This window comes from Salarias fasciatus (genome assembly GCF_902148845.1).
Source record: "Salarias fasciatus chromosome 7 unlocalized genomic scaffold, fSalaFa1.1 super_scaffold_4, whole genome shotgun sequence".
Classification (NCBI taxonomy): Eukaryota; Metazoa; Chordata; class Actinopteri; order Blenniiformes; family Blenniidae; genus Salarias; species Salarias fasciatus.
This window is the reverse complement of record NW_021941229.1, coordinates 1,152,324-1,177,597: the sequence shown is the minus strand read 5'-3', so window position 1 is coordinate 1,177,597 and position 25,274 is coordinate 1,152,324. Positions and strand designations below refer to the sequence as shown.

The 25,274-nt window shown below is 52.0% G+C and overlaps 1 protein-coding gene across 2 annotated transcripts in view; it reads left to right on the top strand.

Moving 5' to 3' along the window:
* Positions 1-25,274, top strand: part of itga1 (integrin, alpha 1) — a 34,199-nt gene that overhangs the window by 5,522 nt on the left and 3,403 nt on the right. Inside the window, exons 2-26 of one of the 2 annotated variants that reach the window (XM_030084893.1) lie at positions 2,518-2,641; positions 4,331-4,440; positions 7,127-7,215; positions 8,192-8,306; positions 9,829-9,956; positions 11,649-11,797; positions 12,026-12,176; positions 12,407-12,581; positions 12,892-12,965; positions 14,427-14,574; positions 15,968-16,113; positions 16,460-16,603; positions 16,675-16,926; positions 17,064-17,194; positions 17,889-18,064; positions 18,990-19,141; positions 19,656-19,766; positions 21,638-21,714; positions 22,269-22,398; positions 22,479-22,556; positions 22,631-22,707; positions 22,912-23,001; positions 23,784-23,886; positions 23,976-24,092; positions 24,178-24,270. In XM_030084893.1, coding sequence (XP_029940753.1) covers positions 2,592-2,641; positions 4,331-4,440; positions 7,127-7,215; positions 8,192-8,306; positions 9,829-9,956; positions 11,649-11,797; positions 12,026-12,176; positions 12,407-12,581; positions 12,892-12,965; positions 14,427-14,574; positions 15,968-16,113; positions 16,460-16,603; positions 16,675-16,926; positions 17,064-17,194; positions 17,889-18,064; positions 18,990-19,141; positions 19,656-19,766; positions 21,638-21,714; positions 22,269-22,398; positions 22,479-22,556; positions 22,631-22,707; positions 22,912-23,001; positions 23,784-23,886; positions 23,976-24,092; positions 24,178-24,270 — 3,066 coding nt within the window. In that variant the 5' untranslated portion in view covers positions 2,518-2,591. Of the gene's footprint in view, positions 1-2,517; positions 2,642-3,859; positions 4,210-4,330; positions 4,441-7,126; positions 7,216-8,191; positions 8,307-9,828; positions 9,957-11,648; positions 11,798-12,025; positions 12,177-12,406; positions 12,582-12,891; positions 12,966-14,426; positions 14,575-15,967; positions 16,114-16,459; positions 16,604-16,674; positions 16,927-17,063; positions 17,195-17,888; positions 18,065-18,989; positions 19,142-19,655; positions 19,767-21,637; positions 21,715-22,268; positions 22,399-22,478; positions 22,557-22,630; positions 22,708-22,911; positions 23,002-23,783; positions 23,887-23,975; positions 24,093-24,177; positions 24,271-25,274 lie in introns of those variants that run through there. The other variant, XM_030084894.1, reaches the window with a different exon arrangement.

Sequence of the window (25,274 nt, the reverse complement as noted above, 5' to 3'; positions counted from 1 at the left end):
TCTCCTCCTCTCTGCTCCTCCTCTCCGCCTCTCTCCTCCTCCTCCTCCTCCCCTCCTCCTCTCCTCTCCTCCTCCTCCTCCTCCTCCTCTCCTCCTCCTCTCCTCCTCTCTCTCTCCTCTCTCTCCTCATCCTCCTCCTCCTCCTCCTCCTCCTCCTCCTCCTCTTCCTCCTCCTCCTCTCCTCCTCCTCCTCCGTCCAGTACGAAGTGTCCAGACAGTGATGGATGTCTCTGCCGTCCCGTCCCCGGGGGCGTGGTGAGGCGTTGTGTCCAGGGAGGGCCTGAGCTGGTCTCTCATTGGCTCTGCAGGGCAGTGCTCTGGAAACCTTCCAGTTCCATAACTCGCTGCTCCTGATCGGAGCCGAGCAGATCCAGGGCCGCCAGAGACAGCCGAACGCCGTGGAGTGTGGCGTGCCAGAGGACGTTCCTGTCCGGACGATAACGGCCCGGCTGGCTCCCCGCCATCTGGAACGGAACATTAGCTGAGCTGTGGTGTGAGATTGTGAGTGTGTTACCTGTGGATCTGAGGGGACTCTGTAATCAGGGTAATAGCAACAGGAAATGGAAGCTTCTTTGGGGATTGGGGAGGGGGGCGGGGGAGGGGTCTCATTCTTGGCCGGAGATGGTGTGTGTGACTCTCCAGGCCTGGTGTGTGTGTGGGAATGCAAAGATGGTTTAGATTACATCAGATCTACATGGCCAGCGTCCAAACATGAAGCTGTCTGAATGTAAGGAAGCCCTGAGGAGCAGCAGCCAGATCAGTGGACATGTCTCTGTTTGGACTACGCTGCTTGATTTTCATCTGATTATTTATTTATTCCCATACAGAAGACACTGAGGAGTCTGAGAGCTCGTGGCTGCAGCGAGGAGCATGGAAAGCTCTTAGAGTTTTACTCAGATCCAATAACATTTAATTTATTGTCAAATAAAGAACTGGGTGGCGCTGTAAACATCCTCAATATTATTGACCAAGTAAGTAGTTTAACAACATCCACACCAGCAGCAGAGCATGTCCGCAATACTCCAGACTATCGCTCCCTTCTATTCCATTCCACTCCAGATAATCAGTAACAATGATGAAACATCATGTGAAGGTACCTGAGTCCATCCGGGTCATCCTGGATCTCAGAGTCTGATGTGTGGCTCTGGACTCCAAGCCTCGTCCGGTTCAGGTTTTCTGAGTCTCTCTGCTGAGTCTTGTCTCCTTCCTTCTTCCTTTAATTAAATGCGTGGAGCTTCTTTCCTCCTGAGGGAGGATTATTGTTCAGCTCACACACTCCGTCTGCCCTCTCTGTATGTGCCTTTGAGCCTCGGGGCCCGGAGTCGGTCCTGAGTGGCGAAAGGCCAGAAGGTCACCGGGGCCTCACAGGGCCTCGCTCTGTGAAGAGGAGACATTGAGGACCAGATCACTGCATGGTCACAAGCATAGCCTGTCCTTCCAGTGTGGAGAACCCTGACGCCACACACACACCGGCTCGTTCGGAAGACCAGGTGGAACGTGATGAAGCCTCACGAAGGGATCTGCTGCTCTGAGGATCCCGACGGTCTGTTTCCCAGAGCGGCTCAGAGGCCTCCTCGCCCCTCAGGGGTCTGTCATGGTCTCAGTCCAGACCTCATGTGGGACTCCTCAGAGCTCGTTATCACGCTCAGAGGACAAACGGCTGCTTTTTATCCGTTTATAGCCTCCTCTGCACTCCCCCAGTCAGCGGCGCTGCTGGAATTCAGACGGCAGGACAGAGGGTGTCATGTGGACACAATGAGACGTGGACGGACTGATGTCCACCCCGCTCCGAGACGGAGAAGGAGCCATTGTCCCGCAGGTCAGACTCCGGACAGCTCAGCTTCACACTGACCTCCCACATTCCTCCAGCATCCTCCACCGGCGCTGCTCGGCCCCGCGTGTGTGTGTGTGGTGTGTGTGTGTGGTGTGTGTGTGTGTGTGTGTGTGTGTGTTGTGTGTGGTGTGTGTGTGTGTGTGTGTGTGAGAATCTGAGATTGTCCCAGATGTACTTGACGTGGTTAGAAATATTTGTGGCTGCAGAATGTAAATATCAGTTCTATAAAGGATCCTTTCAGCAGATCTGGGTTCTCATCTCACTCTTTCTTTTTTCTTTCTCATTTTGACTCAAAAGGTTAAATCTGGAATCAGGACGTTTATAGACTGCAACAGAATCTGTTGTATTTCCGTGCATGGTTTTTAAAAAAGGGGAAGTTTGTGTTTCAGTTTGTTTCTCCAGCAATGCTTTGAGTCGGCGCTGATTTATTAAGACTCAGATCCTGGTTTACCCAGCTCTTCATTTAGGACACATCAGAGTTCCCAGGATTCTGATTTACTAAGCTCCTGCATAAAATCAGCTGGATTTCACACCAAGCCAGGGTTTGTGCTTTTGACTGATGTTGATGAACTGAGAAAACGCTGTGAGCGGCGTGGCGGACGAGCCGGACGACTGAGAGGAGCTGAGGTCCGTCCGGGTTCCAGGACGCGTCCTCACTCCCAGACCTGTGCTTGTGCCTGCAGGGCCGCTGGCGTGCGTGCTGTCCTTCAACGTGGACCAGAAGAACGGCCTGTCCTTCAGCGGACCCCTGGAGGACATGTTCTGGCTACACGGTTGCAGCAGTTTCCAGAACAGCGAGGGGAAATGGTGAGAGCCGGCGTCTCATTTCCGGTTACAATTCCACCGCGTTGAAGTCTGGACCGAGCAGAGCAGCAGCTCCAGGTTAGATTCCCAGAGCGGAGAAATCTCCCTCTGATCACATTAGAGGGGCCTGATGGGATTGGTTCCCTGCTAACTAAATAAACCAGTTTCAAGTGGTTTTGGTGAGCTGTTGAGTGTTTGGCAGCACATGGTTCTCATTTCTTGTGTTCCTTTTGAGATTCTAACATCTGAAACGATGTTTTCACTTGACATGTCGTGCGAACGGGGCTTTAGGGTCCAGACAACAACTGCAAGCAGTTGTTTTCTGGACACTGGGACCAATCAGATCGCAGACACAGCCAGAATGATTCCTTGTTCTTTCGTTTATCTGCATGCTGGAGTCATCACCTGCCCTGGAAATTGAAACGGTTTCCTCACCGTGGTTTTGGACCAAACACACTTTGACCTGAGGACGTCTCACCAACACTTGGCCTTGTCCTCAGCACAGAGCTGAGCCTGGGTGAAGGCGAGCCGGCAGCTGCTGGTTACCCAGGCTGCTTTACTGCTGGCTGTTAACCCGCCGGCCGCGGCGCCGCTGAACCCAGCCTCCACCGCTTCCTGCTCACCCAGCGTGGGAACACACTTGAAAGCTCGTTAAGCGCTGCTGAGCGTGGTTTAAAGCCTCTCTGTCTCACTGTTTCTACATTTCTACTCGGGTTTCTGGAGCCGGTACTGGAGGGTTTGCTCCCGTCCAGCCTGCTGCCGCTCCGCGCCGTTAGCCGGCGCTCCGGCGACCTTTCCAGCTCATATGAGAGCAGTTACAGTAATTCAGTCACTGCTCAGCGGTGACTGAGGCGCCTCTGTTCTGTCCAGCCACTTCCTGCAGAGAGAACCTGAAGGGTGCGTTTCCACAGGGTCTGTAGCGTTCAGGCTAACGCTAACGGCTCCGCTCGCAGGACAGAGTTCACACTAGAGCTTCTCTGAAAAGCAGTGGCGCTCCGGCACTGAGAGTCTTTAGAGCATCTTCCCCCCGACGCTGGTCATGCTGGAGTATTTATATCTGTTTATGTTAAAGAAGCCTTGATGGCGGCGGCGTTTCTGCGCTTCTCCCAGCGAGCAGGGCCGAGCGGAGCTTGTTGTTCTGGTCTCTCTTCAGATGACCAGACCATTAGACTCCTGGAATGTTAATAGGCCTGAGTGTTTAGAGCAAGGCAGATGACCGGCTCTTTTTAGCATCGGCTCGCCGCCGCGCTGACACGAGGTCGTGACGGGAACACATGGACGTGGCGGGTCCCAGTGTCCTGGTCAGACTTCAGGATCAGAGAGGCTGCAGAACATCGGAAGAACATCAGCAGAACGCCAGCAGGACGCCAGCAGGACGCCAGCAGGACGCCAGCAGGACGCCAGCAGAACGCCAGCAGGACGCCAGCAGGACGCCAGCAGGACGCCAGCAGGACGCCAGCCTTCAGCAGGCCGTCGTGTGGAGACGTCATATCCTGCTGAAGCCACAGCTCGTCAAGCAGCTGGATGGCTGCTGCAGTGTGAAGCTGAGGTTCCTGCTGAGCATTGTGGGTGTGAGTGGCTGCCAGCGCCTCGGCCTGCTCATGCGACGTGAACCCTGCTTGTTATCAGAGCTGTAAACCGTGACGCTGTGGTGTGTTTCCTGGCGGTCCTAACCTGCTGTCTCCTCCTCAGGGTCCTGATCGGGTCGCCGCTGTCGGGGCAGCCGGCCAGGCGAACCGGAGACGTGTACAAGTGTCCGGTCGGGACGGCCGACAACACGTGCATCAAACTGGAGCTGCCCAGTAAGAACGCCGCCACCCGTCTCGGCGCCAGCAGGAGCCCAGCAGCTGCAGCGGACTTCATTAAGAACGTAGACTTTATCATTTCAGTCATCCTGCAGTAATAAAACCTACCAGGAAACACTCTCACTGAGGAAATACTTCAACCTTCACATCAGGAGGCCAGCTCAGCTGCTGGGACTGGTAGTTTGAGTGACTCAAACTGAATGGAGTCATTAGGAGCCAATTTAACGGCGGGGGGAGGGGCTGGGGGGGCACAGCGGTTATAGAAACTATGCAAGAGTGTGTGTACAGCTTGTTTACGTTGTCATTATCACACAGCTATCATTACCGCTCTGAACCGGGGATCATCACGCCGCTCAGACCATTCCGTCAGCAGGTTTTTCCTCAGATTCATCCTTATCTGGATTTAGTGGCGAGACAGTGTTTGTGGAGATTTCAGAGTGATGCAGAGTTCAGCCCAAAGAGAGAAGCTGCAGATCCACAGATGGAGCAGAGGCTCCTCCCTGCGCTCATCGCGGCTTTTTCCACAGCTGTGTTTGTTTACAGTCTGGCTTCAAAGAGACAGATCCGACGGCTTCTTCATCCGTCTCGCTCTGCCTGAACGGCGGCGATCCGCCGCGTCAGGACGCCATGAGTCATCTGGAGGAGGAACGCTCCTTCAGGACGATGCCCTGACTGAACTGACTCTGAACGTGATTCATCCACAAAAATATAACTTCTAGACCGTGTTCTAGACTGTGTGTGTCAGCGTTCTTCAGTGTGTCAGAGTTCCAGCTTCAGGGTTCTACACTGTGTTGATAGTTCTTGACAGTGTCAGAGCTCTCAGATGTTTGAAAGTTTTTTAGTGTTTTTGATGAGTGCCGTATAACGAGGTGAAGCTGTCTGAGAAGGTGTAGTGGTTGATGTCAGAAGGCTCTGGGTGTGAATCTCTGAACGAGGGCTTGTTTGTGTGGAGATTTCATGTTCTCAGTGTTCCTGCGTGTTCTCAGCTCCTGAATGTAAATGTTTCCTGTTCAGTGCAGGATGCTGACGGAAACGTCTTTCGGCTGTAGACCCTCGGTGAGACTGAACCAGACATGTTCAGGACACTGGTGGACATTTAGGATCATTGTCTGATATCTTAAACACCAAACAGCTTAACTGAGAGGACAAATACTACCTAATCCCTGCTGTAAGTTCTTCCTGTGGAGTGTGGAGTGTGGTGTGCGTTATCTGCCTGACTGTGCTGGGCAGGAAGCTGGGCCCATCTGAGCAGGAAGACAGTAAATAAACAGGGGTTTAAAGCTTCATCCTTCAATTTATCTTCATTTAACAGATAAACACGACGTAGCTCCCAGTCAGGAGTCTGCAAAGCGGCGGTCAGAGCCGCCTCTGAGACCTGCAGCTCGCCACAAGGCCGCTGGCACCAGAGGCTGATCCAGGACCAGGGGGGACCGGTGGCCTGCTGGAGGCCTGTTCTGGCCTCATGTGCTGATAATCCACCTCCTCCCGTGCGTGGACAGAGCCGTGTTTGTTTTATGTGGGATTAGTTAAAATCTCTCGAGTTTAGACTGGAAGCCTCCGCTGGGAGTCTGTTCAGACGTGGAGACGTGGAGACGGACCCCTTGGGCAACCACTCTCCTTCCGATGAGGCGTGACTCAGCAGCTGCATGTCCTCCTCTTCACCTCGCTCTTCTCTGGAGGATATTTAACTGATATTTATCAAATATCTCAGAATTAGGAGGAAATCCAGGACGATCAGTGACGAGTTACTCTGAGGCCGGTCCGTCGACGCCCCCGGCCTCACCTACCACCGCTGCCTCCACAGCTTCTGCACCGCCAGACCATAATGAGCCACTTAACGTGCTGCGGTTATTGTGTTGTGATTCTTAATCACACCGCAGTGCAGCCACCAGACCTGGAAGCTGGCCGCGGCTGGACTGTTGGTCGGAAAGACCCGGGCCTGTCGGCTCTGGCTTGTGAGAGGCTGTGTGTGTGTGTCTGTGTGTGTGTGTGTGAGGTGAGATTAGTTCTGATGGCTGTCAGCTCCTTGAGGACACAGTGTGTATTCTCCTCAGTGCCACCAGCTGCCTTCAGTCCACGAGGACGAGTCACGAGTCGCAGGGTTTGTTTGGAGGCCGTCAGAGCGTCAGAAGCTTGGTTTTCCTCAGTTTGTGGGCCTGAGGAGGAGCAGTGTGCTCCACGCCGAGGTGTGCAGGCAGGCCGGAGCACAGCCGAGCTCTGCATCCTCTCCGGCGTGAAGGGAAACTTCTGTCTGACGCGTCAGTGACATGCCAGTGACAGTGGTGGCTTTAAATGCCCCCCGGGGGGCGCCATTCAGGACTGAAGCATGCTGAAGTGTTTGTGGGAATGTGTGGATTCAGTGGAGTCCGATTCAAAGCATTCCTCAAGCTCCTAATTTTAGCCACATGTTCATGAGTCCTGCTGTTTTCTGGGATGTTTATCCAGAAAAAAACTGTATTTAATGAAGTGCACACAGGGAGACAGCAGAGCGGAGTAATGAAAGAAGCTATCTTCAGCACAGGTCAGAGGTTATTCCATCTTCAGGCCAGACGGAAGAGAGAAACAAGGCCCAGCAGCTTTCTTCCTGTGGGAAAATGAAAAAGAGGAATTTGTCCAGCTGTTGGTCTTCTGTTTATTCATCCAAACGTCTTCCCCTCTCCCTCTTTTCTCTTTTTTTCTCCAGAAAATACAACCATTCCCAACTTGCGTGAAGTGAAGGAGAACATGACCATGGGAACCACTCTGGTGACCAATCCCAGCGGAGGATTTCTGGTACGAAGGAAGTGTCCTCCATGTTCTATACCAAACAAAAAGGGCTGCTCTTTGCGTATTTCCTGGGAGAGGCTGGCCTGCACGTAAACCATCAGTGGCTCGGTGGCCTCTGTGGAAACTCTGGACCTGACTCTGTCCAAATGTAGCTCCACGTCCTGGGAAAGCTCCGGCATGCTGGAGGAACCCGGGGAGCCCGGGGAGCCCGGTCTCAGCCTGTGAATCCCACACACAGCAGTGTAAATCCAGCTGATTGTGTGCTGGTTGCCTTACCGTCCTACTGCAGAGCTGCTGTCCTGTCTTATCCTGATTGTTTCTGTTCATGCGGGCTGGGAGCAGCAGGCTCACTTCAGGCTGTGACTCTGGATATTGTGCAGCCGCCTGAGCGACTGGAGCCTTGATGTGGTTAGCATGCCGTGCTAACGCGGCTGCTCATCGCTGCCGGCGTTTATCTGCAGCAGTCCGACGCCCAGCGCGGCGAGGCGAACAGGAAACACTTCAGACGGACTCACTGCTCAGGCGTCATTATGAACAGGGATTGGTTCTGTCTGGAGGCCTAACCTTCAGCTCCTGCTCAGCGTTCGTCCTCTGAGCCGTGGAGGCCAGAGCGCCGAGCCTCTCCCCGACCGCAGGCTGCTTCCACTGCTCCCTCGTTAGAGGAGGAAGGCTCTGTGGATGTGGAGCATGCTGCCAAATTTAAGGAAATGAGGCCAAAAGATTAATAGATGTGATTCAATTTTCCAGCTCTTGTTGGTCATTTGAAGACTCCTGCTTCCTCGCCGGCCGGTCTGTGCCGAGCAGCGCTGTCTGGGCTGAGCAGTCCTCCGCTTGACTCCTTCTTTCCTATGGCTGCAATCTGCTCTCCGCCCTGACCTCAGACTGGGTGGAAGGCTGAGGTTCACCGTCTCCGTGTGTGTGTGTGTGTGTGTGTGTGTGTGTGTGTGTGTGTGTGTGTGTGTGTGTGTGTGTGTGTCCACAGGCGTGCGGTCCTCAGTACGGCTACATGTGCGGCCAGCAGCAGTACATCTCCGGAGTCTGCGCCAACGTCAGCGATTCCTTCCAGGTCCTCAACTCGCTGTCGCCGGCGGCACAAGGTAGGAACGGCGGCCGGACGTGGCGTCCCTGCAGACTGCCCGTCCGGGAGATTAGGACGGACCCCTGAGAGCGGCACCGCCCAGGACCCCGAGGCAGATTAGAGCATTCCTGTCAGCGTAAAGCTCTCTGCAGCCCCAGTTAGCAGACAGTTTACGGATCTGCAGCCGGGCTTCCTGGAGGGAAGCGGCCCGGAGTAAACAAGCTGCAGGCCTTCTCTGCTCTGCTGTGGAGGTGAGCCCCGAGGCTGCTGGGCCTGAGAGGCTTCCCGCTGAGCTGAACCCTTCGTCCGGACTGGAAGTGTTGGGCTGGATCAGGGGCTTGGAGCGGCCACATTCCGCTCCAGCTCACCCGACTGAGGGAGAGAACGCCAATGTTAGAACTCTGATTCTCGGAGCACCGCGGCTCTTTACAGAGAACGACCCAACAAACCCACGTGAGCGAGTGTCAGCCACGGTGGAAACACTACTGCAGATCCACAGAGAGGGACAGCGGCTCTGCTGCTCTGGAGGCTGGTCAGGAAGACCAGGACTGGACAGAGACACGGTCTGCCGGCCTGTACAGACAGGAAGACCAGGACTGGACAGAGACACGGTCTGCCGCCTGTAGAGGCTGGTCAGGAAGACCAGGACTGGACAGAGACACGGTCTGCCGGCCTGTACAGACAGGAAGACCAGGACTGGACAGAGACACGGTCTGCCGGCCTGTAGAGGCTGGTCAGGAAGACCAGGACTGGACAGAGACACGGTCTGCCGGCCTGTAGAGGCTGGTCAGGAAGACCAGGACTGGACAGAGACATGATGGACTGTCTGGACGATGTCTTTTAACTGGAGACGTGGTGTCAAAGGGTCTCAGTCTTGTCTTACGTGGATGGATTAGAAATGAAAAGTTCTTTTGGTGCTTCATCCAGTGGACCAGATGACACGCTCTGCCTGGCTGGTTCTGGTCCTCAGGCCATATCTTTAACTCCGGATGATTCTTCCTTTCAGCCTCTTGACGAAGTTTGAAGGTTGTGAATGTTGTTTGAATCCCTCCAGAGGAGACCTGGACGCTGCTGGACTGTCTTTCATTATCCATGGTTTCATTTTTTACTGTTTCTTTAAACCTTGTTTTACTGTCCTCTGCATCAGTGGTTGGAAATCTTTTGCTCTGTGGAAAAACAGTGGAATTGTGTGACTCCAGAAGTCTGCTTCTGGAACCAAATGCAGATTTCTGTGCTCTCGTGATTTTTTTTATAACCTGTAATTATCTAGTGAAAACAGCATGCTTATAATAAAAGCCAAAGTCCAGAAGTGTAGTCAAACTGACGTGGATCCCTCTGACAGAGAAACGTCTCCACGGTCATCCACAGCCTGCTTCCAGTGGGCACAAACAAACAGCAGGAGACGTGGACGTGTTATATAAAGCTGCTGTTTTCTGGGGACAGGAGTCAGCACTGCAGTGCGTTTGTTATGGGACGGGTGACAGGAAGTGAAAACCCAGCTGGAACCCTGTGGTGACCTCCTGTTTGGGGCTTGGTTGCAGACTGTGGGAAAGAGCTGGACATCGTGCTGGTCCTGGATGGCTCCAACAGCATCTACCCCTGGTCCAGCATCACAGACTTTCTCATCCGCTTCCTGGAGAAAATGGAAATCGGACCTAAACTTTCACAAGTGAGTCACGTGACCGCACTGTTTAAATGAGCTGTGTAGGTGTATATATCAATAAACCGAAGCAGGAAAGACCCAGAAAATGTTCTAATCACAGTACAGAACCAGAGGAGATAAACTCTACAGAGAGTGATGAGCATGTAGAAGAAAAACCTCAGTAATCCTGCCTGACTGATTTCTCTTCAGCAAGCAGAGAATGGACGGACATTACCCAAAGCACAAAGTTCCTCAAACATGATGTGAGAAACCAACTCAGTTCACTTCTCTTTTAAACTCTTGAGCACTTAACACCTCAAACCTCAAGTCTAAATATAATTCTGACTAAACGTGGGACTGCTTGTGTATTTTCACTAAAAGATATTCTTCAGAAGATAAAGGAGATAAAGGAGAACAAAAGCACTGCAGAGGTCAGAACACGTCTTCAAAAAAGATGTTGGACTTGTTCACTGGTAGCTTTTTCCTGGACCTTATTTGATTGTGTCTTTCACTTTAATGGTAAAGTGTTTAAATCATACATTTCAAACTCTATTTCCTCATCACCATGATGAAAGTGGCTGAAAAATAGTTTTTTTCCCCTAGATAATGATTATTCAATTACAACTACTTTTACTTTTGCTTTTTAGTAACTTTTATTTTCAGACCTTCCTCTCAATTTACTTGGAAGAATTTCAACTTCAAACTTCACATTTCTCAGATTAAAAGTGTATAAAAATGACACTACATGATGAAGATTAAGCTGTATGCTGATGACACCCTCCTGAACACACACTCACCTCATGCACACACTTCCAGATATTCTGTATAATCGCCCACAAAGTCAACTGGACTCAAATCCACCAATCAGCTTCTCCCACTGGCTGCTGAAATCCACCAATCAGCTTCTCCCACTGGCTGGTCTCAGCGTGTCCCCAGACCGTCGGCGTTCAATTCACTGATAATTAATTCCATACTTAATCCCAGACAATGAAGTGACTTATCTTCAATCTGTCATCCATCCATCCATCCATCCATCAACCACCCATCCATCCATGCATACATCCATCCTTCCACCCATCCATTGAGGGTGACCTCAGAAGTGGAATATAGTTTGAAAGTTGAACCTACATTTGGGTCCGGTTAAATGTCCTTAAAGAAAAGTTCATCTATGTAATGTAACTATTTGGAACGTTTTGCTTCCACATCTGTAAATTCTGACTTCAGTACAGTGAGAACTTATATAACACAGATCGGAGAGAAACCGTGAATGAAGGAATATACTCTGAGCTGCCAGCTGAGGTTTTTCTTTTATATTTGACTACTTAATTGCCCAGTCTTCTGGGATTTTCCACACGGTGCCAGGAGTGAGAGTGAAACATCTTCTGAAGACTGAACAGGCTTTACAGTAATCTCATTTTTCTGTCTCGCTGAGTGTATTTGTGCCTTCAGTGTATTTCTGTCTGCTCCTCTTGGTCCTGTGAGCGGACCATTGGTTTTTGTCATGGTTGCATTGATCTGGCCTGGAGCGTGTGGAGTTTTCCGCCGGGGAAACCACTGGAAAGTCTTCACGCTGTGGTGAAAGTCACATCTTCCACGGCTGCTCCAGTCCTCTGCCTTCTGTATAAAGAACACTGTCACGTCAGCTCCCTCCAGAGCCGGCCGCAGACCGCCCGGGAGGGGCCGTGGGCTGACGTGTACACCGCCCTGCGTGTTTTCCAGGTGGGCATCGTGTCTTACGGCGAGACGGTGACTCACCGGGTCAACCTCAGCCAGTTCGACAACACGGCCGACCTGCTGGAGTTCGTCAAAGATCTTCCTCAGCAGACCGGAGTGAAGACCATGACGTTCCTGGGCATCGACACAGCCAGGTACCCAGCGGGGGGCTGTGAAGGCTGGACCCCAGGCCCTGGTCCAGTCTGTGGTCTGGCCCTTCATGTTGGGACGTCTTGTCCCAACATGAAGGGCCTGTTAGTTCACACATTTTCTACTGAAAAGTCAGAACTCTCATTGTAACATAGTTTTTTTTTTTAAAGTTTCTACTTGACGCTCCAGCTTTATTCTCACAATTACACCCTGATGCTGAACTTAAATCCCAGGAGAGAGGCCTTCATGGCCGAGCGAGGAGCACGACCCGGGGTCAAGAAGGTCATGGTGATCGTGACAGACGGAGAGTCACATGACTTCCACAATCTCAACAAGACCATCGGAGACTGTGAGGACGACAACATCGAGCGCTTTGGGATTGCTGTGAGTGTCCTGTTTTCTCCCATCAGTTTGTCTTTTTGAGCTTGTTTGTTTCTGCCAGACTGAGTATTTGAAGTATGCTGATTAGACTAAATAAGCTGGAAAAGCAAACAAATGGCAGTAAACTGTATGAACTCCAGATGACAAAACAACCATTCTCACCGGGCGGAGGCTGAAAGCCTGAGCAGTCTGTCTCTGCCTCATGTGACGATGCTATCTGACGCTGGTTCCAGGTTCTGGGAGATTACAATCGTCTGAACAAAAGCGCAGATGAAGTGCAGAACTTCATCAAAGAGATCGAGTCCATCTCCAGTAAGCCGCTGCGAGACCACTTCTTCAACGTGTCCGACGAGTTCGCCCTGCTGAACATCGTCGACACGCTGGGAAGCAAGATTTTCGCTCTGGAAGGTAAAAACACTCAAACACATCATGTTAGAGAACACGGGCGTTCGGACAGCTTTACAACCGAACCCTGATTAACTCTGAATGACAGAGGCGAAGGCTTCCTTCTCTTGCTAAGATCGTCAGAGAACACAGACTGCAGCAGTCTAAGCTTGAAGCAGCTTCAACAGAAATGGTCCAATGTGACCTGAACCGGTTCACTGGTTCACCCCTCTGGTTCCTCTGTCCTTGTCTTTGACACCGACAAACTGTTTCCAAACATGTCCGCAGCGCCTTGTGCAAATATTGAAAGTGTAACAAGTGCTTGTGTCCCCAGCCACCAGTGGGAACCTCACGTCCTCGTTCGAGATGGAGATGTCTCAGACTGGCTTCAGCGCACACACCTCCAGAGTGAGTCCACGTCCCCCCGTCCCCCCGTCCCCCCGCCCAGCCTGCAGCTCCTCCCAGGGCTGAGTGTGTGAGTGTGAGTGTGACCTGGAGAGGAGTGGTTTTGGAGTGAACCCGTGGAGACGGACTCACCCTGCGGTCTGCGGAGCGTCTTCAGCCGTCGATTCTCCTCGCTGGGCCGAGCGGAGCACACAGGAGGCCCTGTTTCCCGCCGCGGCCCGACCAGCTGGAGGGGGGATGAATCAGACGCTTCTACCTCTTCACACACTCCAGTAATCGGTGTGGCCGGCATTTCCGACGTGTGTTCTCACCCCGTGCGTCTGCTTCCTCTGACTCACGCTCTCGCCCCGTTCCACTTCACGGAGCCGGACGCCGCGGAACCGGCGCACAGGTCCAACACGTGACGCGGTGCGTTCAGGGTCCTCCGGGGGAAAGGGCCACTTGACGCCGCCGGTGGTGACTAACGATCCGTGTCATGTCCTGAGTGACCCCTCCCCTTCCTGTGAGATAACTCCGCTTCCTCAGGACAAAACAAGATGGATGGATATTTTTAACGGGCTTCATTTCACAGCCAGGCCTTTTCTCCGCCGCTGGTGGCTGCTGGTTACACACTGGATCCATTTCAATGAAATCTGGTGCAAAATACAGTGAAAAGGCAGAAAATCTTCTGAAAAAACATACTCAGAAAGTCAGCACACACTGAATACACCTGCAGAGTGTCAGAGTTCAGCTGCGGTTCCTCGTTCCCATGTTTCAGAACATGAAATGAATCATCAGAGTCATAACTGACAGCCGGGTCAAACCTGTAGAACGCTGCACCGCCTCGTTTCCTGTAAAAACGCATTATTTCTTTTTAACAAACTTCTGAAGATTAGCCGGCACAACAGAACACAGAGCGAGCTGAGATATCAGAGAGCTAGCATTAGCCTCGGGGCCATGCTGTCGGGGGAGTTTGTATAAACACTTTGTCACAGCTTTGTTTTTTAACGTTTGACTGTATTTAGCACCAGAAGGGTTCGTTAAAACTGGCTTCATGTTGGAGGCATGTTCCAGAGCAGCGTTGGTTTTTATTGACTATAGACTCTACAGACTCTGTTCCACAAATAAACACTGTGACGTTTATTTTGAAAGGTTCTTGTGGCTCTGTTAGACCGGTCCGGTCTGAAGGAGCTGTGCCGTGAGGTTCTCAGACTCCAGACCTGCAGAACACAGAACCCTGCAGTGACGGAAGAACCAGCCTCTGACTCGCACTGAAGGAGGACTAGACTGAAGACACGAGGAATCAAACAGCTGTTGTTCCTCCTGCGGTTTGACCAAAAAAGGATCAGATGACTTTTCCACAAGTTCTCGCCTATTTCCAAACACAAAAGCCGGTCTCATGTCTGGACCTGAGAGATGCTGCCCTGATCTGAAGCCCGTCGGGTTTTTCTGGGAATCCCAGTCCAATCTGCGTGTGTCCTGCAGGAGGCGGTGTTGCTGGGCGCCGTGGGAGCGTACGACTGGAACGGCACGGTGGTGATGCACTCGGCCGGAGACACCATCGTTCCGGGGAGGGATCAGTTCTACGACCCCGACGCCGAGGCCGGGTACGAGAGGCTGGCCGGGTACCTCGGTGAGTTCACCCTTCACGGAGAAATGGCAGACCTTCTGTCCCTCATTGTCCTTTAGGCATATCTGAAGTAGAATTATCTTGAAATTTTGAATCATTGCCGTGAAAAAACTGCCGTTTGAACAGTTTCATGAGAGAAATCACCAAATTATACATCGACTAACACTAAGACGAGTAGACCCATCCAATCAGATAATCATTAAAACAACAACAGCAGTTAACTGATCTTTTTCAACCAGAAAGTGATCTGAACTGTTTGATTTAGAGCAGTCACTCTCAAATTCAAAAATACCGAGTTTCAGTGAAAAAGCATCGAATCTTCTGAGGAACAGACATTTCTCACATCTCAGACAGACTGAGAACCAAGACAGAGATCAGGTTTCCGCAAACAGAAAGACTCCATGTGAAGAAGGTCTAATGAAGAGCAGCAGTCCTCTGTGCTCTGAGTGGCTCAACACACCACCTGGTGGAGACAGCTGGTATTGCTTATATGTAGCTGGACGCCAGCAGCAGACCACAGTGTGGCTTTCACACCGTTTCATGAAGATGGATTCATTCACGTCAAACTGAGGCCCTCCACAGTGTTTCATCACTTTAGCCATTTTTGTTTCAGAAAACCTTCATGTTTACGAAACAACGTTTTAAAACTGTTCACAGGGACAGGGAGGAAACCGTGAAAAACCATGTAGTGAGCCTGCCAGGCAGGTGTGTGTGATGAACCTGGAGGGAAACACAACTTCCCTGAAGCGCTGCTACTCATGAGCAGCCGCTCGTTCTCCTGCACATGCTCAGTAGAGAGACTGATCAGTAGAGAGGGAGGAAACAGGAAGTGACGCGTTTTGCCGTTATCGACGTGTCCTGAGTGTTTTCAGTGTTACGAACAGAGAAGAAGAGTTCAGTTTGTTCTTTTGAAGCATGAAAGGACATTTCACAGCTGCAGAATAAGTCGGGCCGTGTGGAGGAGACAGATACATAACTGCTCTCTGATAGCAGATGTTTGTCTGTGTGTGTGTGTGTGTGTGTGTGTGTGTGTGTGTGTGTGTGTGTGTGTGTCACATAAATATTCCGTCCGAGCCGGCCTCGGCGCGCCGCTGCCTTGTATGGCTCGTGAAGCGGCCGCGGCGTCTTAGTATCCACTTATTGAATCAACATGTCGTTAGAAGGAGCACCGGTAGGTCGCGGACTGTAAACTCAGCTGCTGGCACAAGCTAACGTCCAGACTGCACACACACACACACACACACACACACACACACACACACACACACACACTCCTCTCACAGGGTGTGTGTTCCTGCCAGTCACCAGTGTTTTACAGTTTCCTTCACACAGCCAAACATAAACAGGGGCATTTAAAATACCGGACGGACTCGCGTCTGTCCGCTTCCCTCTGCAGGTTACGACGTTCAGTCGGCCTCCACGCCTGGCGGCACGCTGTACATCACCGGGGCGCCGCGCTACAACCACACGGGCCGCGTGGTCGTCTACCGGCTGGACGACGGCGGCGGCATCGTCGTCTCACAGATCCTCAGAGGAGAGCAGGCGAGTCCGCTGGAGTTCTGAACAGCGCCAGCTAGTGGCCCAGCGTGAGAACTGCACGCTTCTCAGCTGCTCTGCTGTTTCCATGTAAACTGGCGTCGTCTTCAAAACCTTGCTGAGAGAACATTTCATGTCATTCTATTTAATCTTTTTTGCTCTGAGCATGCACAGAATCAAATAAACACATGTATATATGTAAACACATTTTTCTGTAAAGAAAAAGTAAGAAGGCTGTTTTCCCCTCTAACGTGTAAACGGCTGTAGCTCCTCTGAACTCTGCAGTCGCCGTGGGGTGGGAACCCTGATGGCGGACTGAACTCTGACCTTTGCTCTGTGGCTCCGGGTGCAGATCGGTTCGTACTTCGGCAGCGTCCTGCAGACCGTGGACGTGGACGGGGATTCCTTCACAGATGTGCTCCTGGTCGGCGCTCCGATGTTCATGGGCTCCGACAAAGACGAGCAGGGTCAAGTCTACGTCTACCAGCTCCGTCAGGTACCAGAACCAGACCCGGCCCGAGCAGCGCGCCGTCGGTGACCGCTGATCTGCCTTCGCTCCGTGTTCAGGACGGCCGGTTCGTCCACCAGTTCACCCTGAAGCCTGTCAACCAGTCGTGTTGCTCCGCCCACTCGGCCAGCTGCACCAATAAGAACGAGCCGTGCGGCGCCCGCTTCGGCACGGCCATCGCCGCCGTGTCGGACCTCAACCTGGACGGCTTCAACGACGTGGCGATCGGAGCGCCTTTTGAGAACGACCACCGGGGGGCCGTCTACATCTACCACGGAGAGAAGACGTCCCTCAAGGAGAAGTTTGTCCAGGTGAGGCTGAGGTGAGGAGCCCCCGTGGCGCTGGGGGTTCTGGGACTCCAGCAGCCGCGGCTCCTGTTTGGGGGTCACCATGTTTGGAAACCCCCCACGCTTCCACTAACGCGCTCCGCTGCCGGGCTCCTCCTCAGCGGATCCCTGCCGGCGGCGACGGAGACAAGGTGAAGTTCTTCGGTCAGTCCATTCACGGCGTCATGGATCTGAACGGCGACGGCATCACCGACGTGACCATCGGCGGCCTGGGCGGGGCCTCCCTGTTCTGGTGAGACGCTCTCGGCCTCTCTCATGTCCGTGCTTCATTGTGTTGTCGGGTTTGGACAGCTGTGTCTGTCCCGCCGGGCCTGCAGGCTGGAGACCAACAACTTCCTCCTGATCTGTTAAACTCCCGGCTGCACATCAGACTCCGGCCCACACAGCGGAGAAACATCAGCCCACGCCACAACCGTCTTCCCAGGAACAGCCTCCTCCCACAGCTCCTGCTGGCGGGGGCTCAATGCGAGCCGTGTGAAAACTCCGGGTCCCTGGAGGCCTGCGGCTTTGACGGCTCTGGCAGCCGGCCGGCTCTGCGGGGCTGTGGAGGCCTGGCAGGGACGGAGCTGCAGCTCATGTTCATGTGATCCCGTTCTGTCTGAGAAAGCTGATTCATGCACACAAACACACCTAACGCCTTCATTACGGCATCGGTTTCCAGAACGCTGCGTTCACAGCGCTGAGAGGACTGGGCTTCATGGACGGAGGACGTTTACGTCCGTCTGAAGACTTTGGTTGAAATAGGAAGTGTAGCTGAGAGGAGTTCTCTTTAGAGGGAGAGTCTTTAGTGCAGTGGATATGGCTGCCATGACCTGGGAACAGGTTGGGATTCAAACTCTTGCTCAAGGACACTTCGACCTGTGGACAGGAGGTAGATGGGGAGTCAAACCTGTGGCGGTTCTGCTGACGCCTGTTTGTTTCCCCAGGTCCAGAGACGTGGCGGAGCTGCACGCCAACATGACCTTCAACCCCGCCAAGATCAACCTGCAGCAAGCTCAGCACCAGTGCGAACACGGCGGACGCAAGTCTGTGTGTGTGGTGACCGAGGTGTGTTTCGACTACAGCGTCAAGTCTGACAACCAGGACCTGCAGTCTGCAGCCGGTGAGTGATGGAGCGCTCAGTCAGGGCCGCCCAGCTCCTCGAAAATCCCCTAACATCACCGGCTGAGGCATTTAATTCCAAGTCAAATAAACTTCAGATAATTACTCCATATCAATTAAAGTAATATAAATTATGTTCTACATGTAGTTTTAGAATTTCCAGTGCACTTTAGATCTCTTGTGAAGTGGCTTTAATCAAAATCATCAAATTCTTTTAAATTCCTCTAAATCAAAGATGTCAAACACAGACGAGAGTTCAGGGACCAGATTCCGTCTGGAGCAGGCCGGACCTGGAAATAGAGCCATAATAACCTTTAAACTGAAAACGGTCGTTGTTGTGGGGCAGAGTATATCTAATGAAAAGGTTGCTATTTTCACAAAAACCAAACGATTACCAGCAAAAATAACTTTGGTCTCAACATGATGTCATAAAGCTTCTCCTCCAGCTGTTGCATTCTGGGTGTTTTTCCAAGCTCCCCCTGACAGCATGGCTTTGAGGCTGATGCTAGTTAGACACAAACGTCAGACATTTTCTACAACTTGCTTGGCGGTTTGTCCAGAATGAAGCTTCTTATGGGCCTTTTGTGGCCCACGCTCCCTATGTTGTAAACGCTCCCCTTCATCTCCATGCTCATTAGAAAGCCCATGAAGGGGCCGTCATGAGTCAGGTGTGTGGCAGTAGGTCTGAATCAGGACGGGGACCCTTCAGGACCAGGGTGAACCAGTCTGCTGTTCTTTATGAGGATGTAACACACTGGAACCTGCAGCTGAGCACCGAACCCCAGAACAGGCTCAGGCTGCGGATCGGTTCGGAGTCTCAGACTAGACCCGCCCTTCTCGGGGCTTTGACGGCAGTCGTGGTTGACTTTCCGGATTAGCGGCGGCTGGAAGTCTGTGGCCTCTCACCTGAGCGTTTCTTCCTCCAGGTATCCACTACACTCTGACTCTGGACGTCCTGCGAGCCAAAGCTCGAGCTTCCTTCATCGGCACAGACGATAAAAGCGAGCCCAAGATTGCCAAGACCTTCTTCATGAAAGACCGAGAGAGGAAGTGCGTGAACCAAACCTTCATGATGTCGGTGAGTACTCCAGACCCGGGCAGCGGCTCTGTCCCAGGCCGTGGTTCTGTGGTTGCCCGCCCTGAGGCCGGAGGAGGGTCTGATCGGCGGGAGCAGCTGTTGTTGTGCGAGCTGAGCATGAATATCTGCTGTGTTCTCATGTGCCGGTCTGGGCAGACACTTCTCAGAGGTTCACAGGGGTCGGGAGATTTAGAGCAGACACACAGAACCAGGCTTATCTGTGCTGGACCCAGAGAGCTGGACTGGACCCTCAGCAGCTGTTTGAACCGTCAGGACTGGTTTCAGGTCCCAGAGGAATCAGGACTCAGTGTTTGTCTTCACTTTGCTTGAAACGTAGATCAGTAGGAGCACCGGGTCCCTCTCCCTTCACCCAGACTAGATTTAACATGTGAACGCTGCCACTGCTCATGTTCAGCAGGGCCGGGGAGGACAGCGGTTCTGCACATGCTCAGTAGACAGCAGTCAGAAGGACTGAAGGACAGAAGTGAGTAACCCAGTCCTCTACCCCCCACAGGCTCGGCTGGACTTCAGGGACCCCCTCATGGTGTCTCTGCAGTTTACAAAGGCGGATGAGGATGAAGGTCCAGTTCTGGATGAAAGCCTCCCGAGATCCATCAACAAGACGGTGAGTTCACCTTTCAGAGTCTTTCAGTGAATCATGTGTCGTTACTACGGCAACCAGGTGTCACCAGGGAGGTGAAACTACTCCGTCTCCTCTGTGTCCTGAGGTTACTTTGTATTTCAGTGAATCCTCGCCGGATGGCTTCAGGTGCCTCCCGGGTCGCAGAGGCCTGGTCAGGGCCTGGAGGAGGGTCAGGGTTCTGAGCTTTCTGCTCTGGTCCAGAGCCAAGCTGCCGCTCCGCTACATTAGCATGAGCAGCAGCTGACCGCCGTCCTTCAGCCTGCATTAATGTTTCAGCCCGGCGCCGGGACCAGCTCACACACTCCCACACACACTCTCTTGCAGCAGGAGGCCCTCCAGATCACTGCTTCCAGACCGGGCTGGGTTTCAGAGTGTGGGGAATGAACGTCCCGGCCCGGTCCTGAGCAGCCTCCTCGTCACGCCGCCTCCGCTCCGACGCTCTCCGACTGCCGAGCCTGGCGAGGACCGGCCCTCCCATTGGTACTGACAGGAAGAGGAGGGACGGCACAGGGACAGGAAGTCCCCCCAACGCTGAGCCGAGCGCCACATCCCGGTCTCAGACAGAGGGACGCTCAGAGGGGGGACGCTCAGGAGGGACAGTCAGGAGAGACGGTCAGAGGGGGGATCATCCAAAAGCCAAAGCAAGTGAAGGTCGTCTGAAGCCAGTCTGGAGTTCCTGATTGACCTCCATCACTGGAGGAAGCCAGAATGACTGAAGAAAAACCCAGAGGACCTGCAAACTCACCCCAGAGAACCTGGTCAGAAAGCCCATGTGGGTCTTTTGAATGCTAACCACTCCTCCACCCCCGCCTCTTCTTGGTCAAGACTCAAACAGCTCATTTTAGAGGTTGTAAGCATTCTCCGTCGTACCTGCTGCTTTCACACCGTTAAATATCTCTAGCAAAGGTGTCAAAGACATTTTTAGCTCCGCTCACACAGCCAGTGTCATCCTCTGGCCGGACGTGACGCCAGAACCTCTACACTCGAGCTTTAAAGTTTTTCTTTCTTGTGTCGCAGAATTGGAAGATTTTTTTTTAAAGTCTGTATTTTCAGAATGACAAACACACTGAAGTGTTGGAATAAAATCCTCCAGCTGTTGCATTCTGGGTGTTTTTCCAAGCGCCCCCTGACAGCATGGCCTTGAGGCTGATGCGGGCATTCACCTGTCTCCCTGCTGACCCCGTTAGCTCAGGTCAGATATATAACACCGCTTTTACAGCCAGACATGTGAACTCCACCTCAGACCCTCTGAGCTGACGGTGCTGAGCTCCAGGACTTAAACCTGATCTCACGCAAGTGTTTCTAACTCTGAGTGATTGATCAGATCTCAGCTCAGCCTCAGTTCATCTTTAACAAAGCGAGCCACAGGAAGCGTCCCTGCAGTAACTCTAATCTTTATGATGGAGCTTTAGTCTCAAATCCCTCTGGCCACGGCGTACCACTGCCTGGAGGGACGGACTGACTGACAGGTGGTGGAATGATGGCGCCGGTGCTCAAGCTGAGGCTCTGCCCCCCTCTGGTGGTGCGTCCTGCAGGAAGGCTGCTGACTGTCCTTCAGAAACACTGCAGCACCACGGTGAAGACACGCTCCTCTGAGCTGGAGCTCGTTCCAGCCAGGTGCTCCATGTGTAAAGTCTGATCCGAATTGTTTGTTTTTCACAAAAATATAGATGTTTTCATCACGTGTACTCTGCACACACTCAAACACCTCGTTCCAGTTGAAATTGAAGTTACAGGTTCTGATGGCGGTGCGTTCCCAGTCCGGTACGAGGCTCCTGAACGCTCTCAGCCTCTGGATCAGACTCTGGTCTGGACCTGGACGCTGCTAAGGTGTTTCTGCTTGCGCCGTGCAGATTCCTCTGGTTGACTGTGGGAGTGATGAGAAGTGCATCGCTGACCTGCGGATCAGAGCAGAGCCCAGCGTGAAGAGGTGAGTGCAGTCAGCAGTGAAGGGGTCCAGAGGCTACAGCACGAGGCTTCGTTACCGGCGAGAGATGAGGGAAAGTCTGAGTTCTCCTTAATTCAGTTTAAAACTCAGCGGCCGTTGATGTGTGAAGGTGTGAAGAGCTGCTTCTCTCTGTCCGTCAGCACAGCAGCGTTCTCTAGGAATAAACCTTCTGGCCTGTAACTGCAAGACAGTAGAGGAAACACTCAAACGTCCAGACGTGCTCCCACTTCTGAAACTGAGAGATTCCCTCCAATTCTCACCTCTGACTCTAATACGTGGAGCTCAAGCCTCAGACAGTCCTGTTACTGCAGTCAGGTGTTTCTTCCTGAAACGGCATTTCAGTGAAAACGTTTTGTTTAGCATTAATGCACTTGATCAATACTGGAAATGACTTTTCTAACAGAAGGTAATGTTTCCTCAGATGAAAAATCAAATTAAACATGAGCTGAGAGTCTTGATTCTTCGGCCTCAGGATCATGACTGCCCCCTGCTGGTGGGATGTGTCAGTCTCAGTCAGCTTGTCTTCATTTCTCCAGCATGTTGATCAAGGTGAACAAAAAAGACAAGCTGGACTTGAACATCAACGTCAGGAACAGCAAGGACAACGCCTACAACACCAAAGTCATCGTCAGCTTCACGCCCAACATCAACTACGTCAAAGTGGAGGTGAGGCTGCTGCCGCGCCCCCTGCAGCCCGGCGCCTGCACGCCGGACACGTGTGACGAAGCTTTGTCTGTCCCGAACAGCCGGAGATGGCGTGCTCGCTGAACCACACCAGAGTGGAGTGTCCCGTCGGATATCCGTTCCTGGGAAACAATGTGGAGGTCGGTTCCACTGACAGCTCTGTTCGCCAGATCCTGCTGCTGGTCAACGCTGATTCATGATTTAATATCAACAGGAAAACTTCAAAATGAGGTTCGAGGTGAATCCCAGACACATTCAGAAGGACATTCAGATCAATGTGACGGCAACCAGGTGAGACAGAGTTCAGCAGAAATCACCGCTTTGATACTGAGGTGCAAAAGAGGCCAGAGTCCTGTCCTAACAGGGCCTGAAGGGACTGATCCAGGAGCAAAGTGACGTTCTCTTCTGTATGGAAAAGCACAGTGAATATGACTAATACAATCTCTGACCTCTGACCTTTGGTGACACCCTCTGCATCATTGTTTTTTCCCGCAGTGACAGTGAAGAGTTAGCCAGGACTCTGCATGACAACTATCTCCAGATCTCCATTCCAGTGAAATATGAGGCTGGACTCATCTTCAGAGTGTAAGAGCGTGGAAATATTCCTGAAGGACAATAATTCTTCACCGAGTGTTCACCAGTTCATGCATCATTTTTAACGTCACATCATAGCCTCAGATTGTATGATATGGTACACCGACCATAACATAACGAAATATAACCTATGACTCTGTACAGCATAGTATAACGTTACCTGGTGGAACACATCTTAACATTCATCATATAACTGCATAACATACCAAAACTTAACACTTAATCACCTTGAACAACATAACACTGTAGATTAACATCAGACACATTAACATCCCACAGCATGAGCTACAACACTGACATAACATTACAATCCTAGCTTTAATCAGCTTACCATAACTTACCATACCATAATATAACAGTCAAGGATATAACCTGCAACTGTTCACACTGTATCATAACATTACATCGCATATTATAACATAACATAACATTGCATAGCCTATTATAACGTAGCATAACCTAGCATAGCATGTTATGACATAACCTGGCATGGCACATTAGACATAGCATAACCTAGCATAGCCTATTATCACACAGCATAATCTAGCATAGCCTATTATAACCTAGCATAGCCTATTATCACACAGCATAATCTAGCATAGCCTATTATAACCTAGCATAGCATGTTATAACACAGCATGGTGTAACCACTGTGTTTAAAGCCTCAGAGAGGTGTTTGAAACGGCTGTCCAGGAGCCTTGGATGCTGGAGGAAGACCAGACTGAAACCTCATGAAGGTGTGTGTTCAGTAACGGACCGTTCCCGTCCTCCAGGGCGAATCTGGACGAGCACATCGTGGTGAAGGAGGGCGAGCAGTACGCCAGCGTGTTCAATGACAGCAGGCTGATCGGGGAGGAGGTCAACATCAGCTACACGGTAAGGTTCAGGATGGGCGCCGCCCGTGGCGTCCCGCCGGGGCGCGGCGAGCCGGCCCTAACCGGTGTGGCTCTGCTTTCTGAGGCCAGCTGGAGAAGTCGGGCGACATATTGATGCCGCCCCTCAGCCTCATGGTGACCTACCCCCGTCTGTCCCCGCTGAACAACAGGCTGCTGTACCTGACTGGCATCGCCACCAGCCCGCAGGTGGGCGTCCACACACACACACACACACACGGCGGCGGCGCGGTCCAAGCAGACGCCTCCATCACCGGCCGTTTCTCCTCCGCAGGTTAAATGTAACGTGAGGACGAACCCTGACAACATAAACCCAGAGGTGGTGAAGCCTGAACCCAAGAAAGAGTCTCTCAGCACCTTCCTCGTGGTGAGCTGACTTGGTCATCACGCTCTTTTCCCCGATCGGCAACAAAATACAACATTACAGGACATGTAGCTGAGCATCAAGCACGACCATTCACAGCATCATACATATAACATAACAGGAACAGAAACAGTCTGTGATGTTCTGCATCTTCAGAACAGAACATGATCTAACACAACATAAAACCAAGGATTGCCATCCCATAATATCACATGACATTATTACAACACAGCACAACACAACTACACACAAGAATCAACTCAGAACAGACGTCAAGTATTGTACAGCATTGCCCAAGGAAAATAATATGGCATGCCACAACATTACAACCATTGGCTGTATATAAAGGTGGGCGGAGCTAACGCGGCGTCCCCCACAGCGTTCTCATTGGCTGTATATAAAGGTGGGCGGAGCTAACGCGGCGTCCCCCACAGCGTTCTCATTGGCTGTATATAAAGGTGGGCGGAGCTAACGCGGCGTCCCCCACAGCGTTCTGAAGCTTCCAGCAGGTCGTCTCCAGACTGAACATTGTAAACCAGATGTAATGTGATTGGTCCAGCCTGTCACATGACCGCATCACGTGGACGGAGGAGGAGCTGTGATTGGCTGATTTATGCTAAACTTTAACTCGTAAAATCAAATCAACAGACGACTGATATGAAAGTGGGAGTCTGGTCCAGAAGAACCTAGAGACAGAGACCAAAACCTGTTCTGGAGCCAGGAGCTTTGTGTGTTTATTTACACTGTGAACAACTCAGTCTGACCAACATCATCGCCCCCTGCTGGAATTTCCCTGGAATTACAGCTTTTCTGCACTGGAGTCATTAGTCACCTGCGGAGGGTGGCGCCTGATTTATTACATAACCTGTAATAACTGAACCCTCCAGAGCAAAAGCGAACAGAGCATAAGAACTGATGCACAGCATCATGTTATGTCCTGCACAACATAACATTTGGCGACAGAGCAAAGCATGTCCATGCACAGCTCAACATAACCTGTCATAACT